At 43.5% G+C, this 10,000-nt stretch overlaps 1 protein-coding gene and 1 long non-coding RNA gene across 2 annotated transcripts in view; one reads left to right on the plus strand and one right to left on the minus strand.

Annotated features, from left to right (window-relative positions):
- The window catches only part of tmem178bb (transmembrane protein 178Bb), a 241,419-nt gene that overhangs the window by 224,425 nt on the left and 6,994 nt on the right, over window positions 1-10,000 (plus strand). Inside the window, exon 3 of the mRNA XM_063216832.1 lies at window positions 1,752-1,889. Coding sequence (XP_063072902.1) covers window positions 1,752-1,889 — 138 coding nt within the window. The remainder of the gene's footprint in view (window positions 1-1,751; window positions 1,890-10,000) is intronic.
- On the minus strand, window positions 3,578-5,430 carry LOC134463646 (uncharacterized). Its single transcript, XR_010037785.1, has 4 exons — window positions 5,323-5,430; window positions 5,008-5,156; window positions 4,036-4,106; window positions 3,578-3,791 (listed from the first exon to the last, which is right to left on the minus strand). It is a non-coding gene; the product is annotated as an uncharacterized LOC134463646 (long non-coding RNA).

Genomic DNA, 10,000 nt, shown 5'->3' on the forward strand with positions numbered 1-10,000 from the left:
GCCGTACCGATCCCCTATCTCTGCTTCGTGGTGCCATGACGCCACTGTTCTCTCTCCACTGTGGGAGTGCTATTGCTGGGCTTACCAGGCTGGTCGGTAGGAGGGGTACAGTAGCATGCTGTGCCCGTAGAGGGCCGCGCCAGGCGGGCACGAAAGGCTTTTTTGTGGAGATAAGACGGCAACAGAAGGCGGTAATGGGCCTCCGTGGGAGAGCAACAGGCGCCCCGCAGAACACTCTCACTCTGACATGCTTAGAAGCATTACTTCAAAAACACTCAAACCCTCCAAACACACGCATGCGCACACACCCACAAGACGCACGCACGCACGCACGCACACACACACACACACACACACACACACACACACACACACACACACACACACACACACACACACACACACACACACACACACACACACACACACACACACACACACACACACACACACAATCTCTCTCTCTCTCTCTCTCTCTCTCTCTCTCTCTCTCTCTCTCTCTCTCTCTCTCTCTCTCTCTCTCTCTCACACACACACACTCACACACACATACACAAACCTCAAAACACCCATTTTTTATGGAAGTGCCAGTTGCAATTCTTTGGCATTCATAAAAAGTATATGTTTTCCCTTTAATATGTTCAAAGACTTCCATCAGAGTAATGCATCACAGAGAGATATGCAGTGCATGAACCAAGTTGTACGATACGTTCAAAGTCAGAAAGAATATCAGAAACATCAGAAATATATACAGGAACAAAGTGGCAAACAGAATTTATGTAATGCTGCAGAGTGTGCTTCGAGGGTCAACATTTGATACATTTATCGCATTCAACTATGTGAGAGTGGGAAAGGGAATGTGCCAGGATTGCTGTTGAAAACCAACCATTCATTGTCGTAGGGCTTGAGAAATATATAGCCAATGCAAGTGCCCTCTTTGCCAAGTCTCACGGAGAATACAACAAAAGCTACAGAATATAAAAAGAGGGAATGATCCTTCAGCAAAGCTATGCGTTGTGAAATAAACAAACAAATGAGAAAAAAAGATGAATTGTAGAAATAGTCCGAGTCAGGCTATAGGGGGTTGCATAATGTGTCACCCACAGTCTGAGCAGGACTGTGGCAAGCGTTTCATATAGGTGTAACATTTTCAGGAGAGTTTGCTCGCTCTGCAGTAAAAACTAACAGACCCCAAGTGACATTAACTCTGTTTAGTGGGAAAGTGCATTAACCCGGCTCTGGTCTGTTCTGCTCACCTTGAACATAGGAGGACCGATACAGGGCTAGAACGTAGCCCCATAACACACACCATTCCGCCATTGGAACATTGTAATAATCACTGAAACATGTTTACTACCCACACTAGTGCACAGGGCCTTTAGTAATACATTACGACTTAGTCATTGCCATTCTGGAAACAGCTAATTTATAACGGGGGCAATGTTTTACTGGGTTAAGGATGTTTAAGTATCAGACCAACTTTTACTTCAGTGAACTATGAACAGTTGTTTTTTTTTGTTATTTCCTTTTGTTGTTGTTCCTGGCTTCTGATTAAAAAACACATCTCCACAGTTTAACTGGCTGTTTCTCTACCTCTCCGTTTTCCAGGCCTGTGGCGTATGACGGCTGATTTTTTTGACCAGGGTTCTATTTTGTCTGCCCAACTTCACAGTGATATTAAGTTTTTGTTTCTCTCTCTCTCTCTCTCTATCTCTCTCTCTCTCTCTCTCTCTCCCTCCTCCTGTCTCCAGACCTGCGGCGGATGACGGCGGGCTTCATGGGCATGGCGGTGGCCATCATCCTGTTCGGCTGGATCATCGGCCTGCTGGGCTGCTGTTGGGACCGGGGCCTCATGCAGTACGTGGCCGGACTACTCTTCCTCATGGGAGGTGAGTCACTACATTACACTACATTACATTACATTACCTTACATTACATTACACTTAGCTGATGCTTTTTATCCAAAGACCTGCTGTGCACAGTTTCAGTTACTGAGTAAGCCAGTTTATGTTCTGATATGGACAAAATGGGCAGTTGCTCTCCAAGGGTGCTGCTGGACTACTTTTCCTCGTGGGAGGTGAGTCGCCAACATTTCACGGCCACAACACAGTGAGATAGACATTTAGCAATTGAGGAACTCAGTGTAGGCAGAAAACAAGAAGGAACTTCAGGTTGTTTGCCTTTTGTCCATTAAATATCAAAGAAATGCTATTTACACAATACCTGGCTGTGGTAGGAACGGTGATATCTAAGGGCCCAGTCAGATTACAACCATGTTATCGAAAGGCCTGTTGTTATCATTTTAAATGAAGGTCATGTTGTAGGATTGGGAAATGACCCTGGCCAGATTTGAACTTGGGTCCTCGTGCCTTCTTGTCTGTTTGCATGCTTGTCAACCAAGCAAATTGCATGTCATTATACAAATGGGAAATTAAAATAAAATAAATGCAAAGTGTTGCTTTGTGATACTAATATGCTCAATACACTATTCTCTATGTATGAAACAAAAAAGTAAATCACTTTTTAACAAACAACTAAAGCACCGCATAGCACTTCCAGCATAGAGCAGATTTTAGCCGGGGGAAGTGGAACAGTGGACAAAACTGAGGGTCTCCTGTATGGTATAAGGGAGCAAGACTGTACAAGGAGGCTGTTGCCATATCTCTACCAAAGATGTGGCTACCCGAAATCGTCAAATTCCCATACCATTACATCCCTAATAACTATAGGTTTTGTTAGAAAATGAATAAATATGTACAACTCTGATTGTGATTGTGAGTCTGAAACCATGTGATTGGGCCCATTTTCCAATCATTCAGGCCCAATGTGATCAGATCAGGACATAGAGTAGTCTCCTACCCTCCTACATTCCCATCCATTGATGTACTGTGTCCTTTGCACGCATAGAGTGTTTTGTGTTATTTTTTCCTGGGAGAGACCACCAAATTCAGGGACACATGCACACCATACACTCCGAAACAAGGTAGTCTATGTAGTTTCCATAGGTCTATTACTGTATGTGCTGTATATTTATGCAATCCAGTTTAGACTGTACGAAATGTCGTGACAGCGTGTGTGCGGGAACTTGGTCAAGTGCAGTGTGTACTGCTCAATACCCGTGACACCACTTGTATAGCCTGGCTCTCACGCAGACCCTTCGTGCTTCGTTCATCTTCGTTAAACTTTGTGAGCTCGCACGAGGCTCTGGAAATCTTAGACGAGCCAGAACGGAAACAGATATTTCACAGACTGTTCAATCAGAATCGCGGGGTGGGTTTGCGGGGCAGGTTATATACATTCAGTGGTTGAAGTAGTAGTGATAAAAAAAGCCACGTGAGTTCTCCAATCAGGTTTGAACGGTTTTGAACACACCTACGCCTTTCCAGAGCTAAGCGATTAACAATATTCCAGATGGTTTGCGTGAGCACCAGGTTACCACTTGTAGGCCACCTGAAAGGAACCAATACTGGTCCTATATGTCAATTGTATCCTGGTCCTACTCTGGGCCCCTGTGGAGCTTATCTACCTTTATGTTTGTGCCCATGGAGGGTCATAAAACACACAGATGTTCCATATGTTTAACTCAGAATGTTTATTACTCTTCATCATCCACTGACTGACATTTTGGATCTAGATCCCCATCCACTTGAAAGTTGAGGATATTAAGGGTTGTTACAGGATTGGCGTTACCGAAGAGGTACAGGACTACATCGTCATCGATCTCTTCATTGTAGAAGTTCATAGGAACATGTACCCATGTGGATGGCTTCTCTCCGGGGAAGGTTAGCTGTCTGTTTAGAAAGAGACAGTAAGGGAAGACAGGCAACGGAGCAATAAACACACACACACACACACACACACACACACACACACACACACACACACACACACACACACACACACACACACACACACACACACACACACACACACACACACACACACACACACACACACACACACACACACAGTCATAGGGTCCAGAAAATGTTATAGTTGTTGGGTAATGCTACAAACAGCACAAAGCGATCTTACGAGAATGTGGGATTTTTAGCTTCAAAAAAGGATTTGGTAGGACAGTCAGGGCAGGCATATACTTGATTGATCTAGGAGAAACACACACAGACAAACACACACACACACACACACACACACACACACACACACACACACACACACACACACACACACACACACACACACACACACACACACACACACACACACACACACACACACGCAGAATGGCATATTAAACAAACAAAAAAACACTAGCACAATATAGATAATGCACAGTACAGACTCAACATGGTAAAAATTGTTCAAAAGGGTGTGTTCATGTAGGCATACAGTATGTAGCCCCACAACGCATGCGGTTCCACCTGTGGAACGCTGTAATAGTCATTGAAAAGTTTGCTACCATAGTAGGCTACTACACTACTACGACATAACACAGTTTAGTAATGCACTACGACTTGATCATTAGCATTCTGGTAACAGCAAATTTATAACACCGTGTCTTAACAGGTTAAACACATTAAAGGGACAGTTTGGTCAATTTCAACATGCAGTTGTATTGCTCAGGCTACCCTTGACTTGTCAGTACCTGGTGATGCCACATTTTTCGGCTCAGCCCTTTCCGAGATATGAGCAATTCTAATGGGGGCAGCGTTTGTTTACATTTTTAAAAAATGAAACATAGGCCAACTCCAAATATTTTCCCAAAAGGTACTGCTGTTTGCTAGTTGTCTGCTGATGTTTTATAACCTTTTGGATGTTTTTGGGAATAAATAAAAATGTTTTTTTGAAATGTAAACAAAGAGCTGCCCCCATTACAATGACCAGGATCTCGGAAACGGCTGAAGAAGAAGAAAAAAAATCTCAGGCACTGACAAGTCCAGGGTAGTGTGAGCATTACAACTGCATGGTGAAATTGACCAAACTGTCCCTTTAAACATGCATGTGGTTCACCATTTAAAAGTGTCACAAGGCTTTAATTTTACTCACCACATCCATAACCTCAGATGCTACTTGCTTATAGTAGCCTGAAGAGGGATCCAGGAGAGAACTGTTATAGACAATGTTTTCCAACTCCATTACATCGGTATATGTGCAGACCACTGTATTTTCCCTGATATTGGAAAATACAGGAATGCCTGTTGAAAAAAATAATTTTACTTGCCTGGTTAAAGTAAATTCCTTGTTTTTACATAGCAAAATAAATAAATAAAATGGTCATAAAACAAACAAATTAAGTCATGTCACAGTCATCAAACAAACAAATGCAAGCTAGAAATCAAAAGGAAACCTACTTGAACTCACCTGAGATGTGAAATATCGCAGCATACATAAGACCAAAAGCCAGCATGAGACTTGCCGGTTGAGCCATTTTGCTTACCGCTAGAGAGACTCTTTGGTAAAGGAAAGCAACCCATATTTATTCCCTGACTAATGATAAGATATGCTACATTTTGATAAGATATTCCCACATGCCTTATCGTTGGATCACTTTCTACCAGTTAATTTGATAAGATTCCTTGGTTAAAACGTGCCACAACATCACATTGGGGAAGTATTTCAAACAAGTAGGCTATCAAAACATTTGTCCCTTTAAAACATTTGACAAAGGAAATGTCATCACTGTATCTAAGGATTATGGCACATGTCACACACACACACACACACACACACACACACACACACACACACACACACACACACACACACACACACACACACACACACACACACACACACACACACACACACACACACACACACACACACACACACACACACACTAAATGAAACTGTTTATCAGTTCATTAATGGATATGTCAATAAGCGAAACCATTACATTTTGTAATGAAGCTATATACTGTATCGCCATCAGCATTCACTTAGTCCAAGTGCAAGAAGTAGATTATATTTTTTGTAGCCATCTTGGGCAGTTGTGATGTTTTGAGCTCTCATGTTATCCACTTTTTTGCAAATACATTTTGTATCCACTGGCCAGTTGCTGTCATCTGAATGTGACTCCATTGTTTAGATATACTACCTGTACTAAGGTGACTGAGGTATCCACAGGTGTATTCAAGAAGTATTTTTTAGTCATCTCCATGCTGTATACTTCAATGACATAGTTGTTTCTAGAGGTCACATCTCACATGAATAACAATTTGCCTTTTGTCCATTAGATGTCAAACCAATGCTATTTGCGCAATACCTGGCTGTGGTAGGAACAGTGTGGTAATATCCAAGGTGTTTTGCCGGGCACCAAACTGGCCCCGAACCAAAACTGCTTCTGTTCACCACTGTTGCTGATATGGCTGAATTCAGCGATTGCCCAATACAAGGGTGCATTGTTGAGGGATCAGCATGAGCAGGAATATGAAAAAGTGAAAGAAGTGTGAAAGCCCATTGGGAAACTCCAACTCCCATTGTCATTGTGACACAGCACTCCACAGCACACAAGTGAACACTGCACACTGCACACAACGAAATTGCATTTATGCCTCACCCGTGCAAGGGGGCAGCCCTCAGTGGCGCCCCATGGGGAGCAGTGCGGTGGGACGGTACCATGCTCAGGGTACCTCAGTCATGGAGGAGGATGGGGGAGAGCACTGGTTGATTACTCCCCCCACCAACCTGGCGGGTCGGGAGTCGAACCGGCAACCTCTGGGATGCAAGTCTGACGCCCTAACTGCTCACCCATGACTGACCGAATATGTTAAGTTATATCGGTGGTTCCCACATTTTTTCAGCGGGGACCCCTTTTCGACCCCTCATATTCTTAAGTAATTTTTTTTGTCCATTAATATGGATAGATTCTCCGTTCATAGCTTATCCACTAATATTGCTAGAAGTTCACAGGAAAGGGAATACATCTATTATTCATATAAGTGAATTCTGTTACTATCCAAATTATGGAATTATGTTAGCTGTTCACTGTTGGATTTTCTGTTTACAGTCCCCTCTGTTCAAAACCCCCCTTCAGTACCTCTGCGACCCCCCTAGAGGTCCGAACCCTCAGTTTGGGAACCGCTGTGTAACATTATGAGGGGGACCAGCGGGGTCCCTCATCCAGGTCACCAACCAGGCTAAGACCTAACCCTGGAAACTGTTACCACAACTTCATCTTATTAATATCATTCTTCATCATCCAATCCAATTAGATTCAATTAAATGTTCACTGGATTGAGGTATGTGACATGACACTTTGCAGATGATTGCACTTACGTACGTCGGAGACCCTCGAGCCTGCTCCTGAGCATTATTATTGCAACTTAAAAAGTATTCCTTCATGTGAAAATGTAGTTAGTGTCTCGCACCACACTGAACGTTGAGCACTAACATGACTTTATCTCATTAATAACATTCTTCATCATTCAATTCAATTTGATTCAATTTGGGATCCAATTTAGGGGCCTTTGGATGGAAGTAACTCTGATTATATGACACAAGATTACACAGCATTATTGAATTTGGTGCTTTTCACTTGACCCTTAATGCAATATAAAAGGATTCCTTGATGCAGAAACGTGGTTAGAGACTTGTTCCAATTGATAGTCACAAGGGTCAGTGTCTGCATGTGTGCGTGCATGTGTGCATGCATGTGTGCGTGCATGTGTACGTGTGCGTGCACGTGTGTGTGTGTGTGTGTGTGTGTGTGTATAACAAAAAAAAAAAAAAAAGACAGCGAATATTGCCATTGCTATTGTATCATAAGGTATCTGCCTGGTGCCTGGCCACCTCCATATATGATCAGGGCTTGACTGAGACCAAAACAATATCTTGGGTATTTAGTTTTAAACTGCCCCCTCACAAATACAACCATAATCCACTTCACTCAGTCCGCGGTCTATATTGAAAATGGACTAATGGAGCCAGTCCCCAACCCTGGGAACAGACAGCAGGTGTCGAAGGCGTGGAACGTGGCGGAATAAGTGACCTCTGTATGGAAGAACAAAGCATTTCTAACGTCGAGGGCGTCAAAAGTGTTAACACATTGCCTACCAGCGGTGTTTTCAGAATCATTTCGTAGACTCCCAGCGTTCTAAACCATTTTTAGGTGTTTTTTGTAGTCACAGCATATTGTGTGATAGGGCCACCGAAACATGTTATGGCTTGTTTGAAAGGTGAGATTTTCACCCCTTAGTGCGTGAAAACCGTGTGTCTATACGTGTATGTGCTTTCATTGCCGAGCTATTGTCAATCACAGTTGACAATGTGTAGGATCTGGCCAAGGTTATTTGCATTATCCCCCAGAGGGTGTGCTGGACTCGATGTGAAAGTGAAAGTGTTGTCCTCTGTAGCCTAATTATTATGTGAAGCATACTATAAAGCGCCATAGAGTGGACGCTGACTGTAGCCTACTGTAGCACTAAGTAAGCAACATACAAACACGATTCTTGTGTTTAAAAAGATGGCAGCATCGCAGACACTTTGCAAGGTGTACACAGAGAGGGGAAAGGGACGCGACAGTGACGTCACCGATGCAGGGGAACAGTTTCGGACAGTAGTTTACAGTTATCAAAAATATTCTTGGGTTGGCGCCGATCCTGGCGTTGTGATTAAAATGTCCAGATGATGACACAAGCTTTTGACTGCCATTGACTGCCATTATGTCTGTTCTACTTATCACAGAGCTCCCAAAATCGTGCACAATAAGCATTGAAGTGTCTAGTTATGAAAAATACAATAAAAATTCAAAAACGGGTTTTCCCGTTTTAGGAGCCAACGCATGGGAAGTAAAAAAGCGTTTTCCCGTGATTTGGTAGTCAATGTGTTAAAAGAGAAGTCGAACTTCAGCGAAAAATATGTGTGTAATGAGCTATGATGCGGTTCGGCAGCAGCAGGTAGTAGGCAACAGAATGTTTCCATTTTTCTAAACACGAGCTTCGGTTGGTCGCTGCCCGTGAATCGAACGTTATAGCTTAAGTCTTTCGCAGCTTGAAGCTGTTCGTGGCCCTCGATCAGTGCTTTCCAGGCGGGACTCTGTAGCGTTAAAGCTCTTTCAAGATTTCCTGTCTGTTCCTACAGTAAGGGAAAGAAACTAAATAAACAAAAAACAGCAGTTTTGACCCCTTGGGATTGTCCCAGCAGCCCACTGGGAACATGCCCTGTATGCCAGATGACCAGTCCAGCCCTGTGCATGATCACTTGGCTGCAGACTATTTGCCTGGTGCCAAAGTCCATCCCTGGTGTGTGTGTGTGTGTGTGTGTGTGTGTGTGTGTGTGTGTGTGTGTGTGTGTGTGTGTGTGTGTGTGTGTGTGTGTGTGTGTGTGTGTGTGTGTGTGTGTGTGTGTGTGTGTGTGTGTGTGTGTGTGTGTGTGTGTGTGTGTGTGTGTACAGCCATGTTAGCTAAGCTCTTACAACACGACTGGGACTACTTGAATCATTGTACATGTACATAAATGTTTTAACTCAGCATGCGATCCTCTCAATAAAACATCTCTAGTTTGCAGTATGTATGAAATCTATCACTTGCCAAAAGCCACTTTCATATTTTACCATCGTTTGGCTTGCGATTGGTACAGTTGTTCATCCCTGATATCTGCTGTGTGCAGAGCCTCGGAAATTATGTTCTTAACATTAGAGCCTAGAGGCCTCCATCTGACAGTGGGACCCCAATTCGCTGAAGAAAAAATATGTGTTGCAGAATTGTGACAAGACATGGTATTAAATAAGTAGAGTAACCTTTAGTAATACCTGTACCTGTAGCGTGGGGGGGGGTCCTGGCCATCCTAATCCATCCCTGGCTGCATGGTTGTAGCTAAGCTCTTACAGCAGGAGGAGCCTTGAGTTTCAAGGATTCAAGGATATTTATGTAGGTTGTCATACAGTATATGTACATAGAGATACGTTTATTTCCCATGTAATGACATGAGTGGCCGCCAAAAAAGTGTGTGTGTGCGTGCGTGCGTGCGTGCGTGCGTGCGCGCGTGCGTGCCTGCGTGCGCGCGTGCGTGCGCGCGTGTGAGTGAGTGAATAAATGAG

The sequence above is a fragment of the Engraulis encrasicolus genome, chromosome 15 (genome assembly GCF_034702125.1).
Source record: "Engraulis encrasicolus isolate BLACKSEA-1 chromosome 15, IST_EnEncr_1.0, whole genome shotgun sequence".
NCBI lineage: Eukaryota > Metazoa > Chordata > Actinopteri > Clupeiformes > Engraulidae > Engraulis > Engraulis encrasicolus.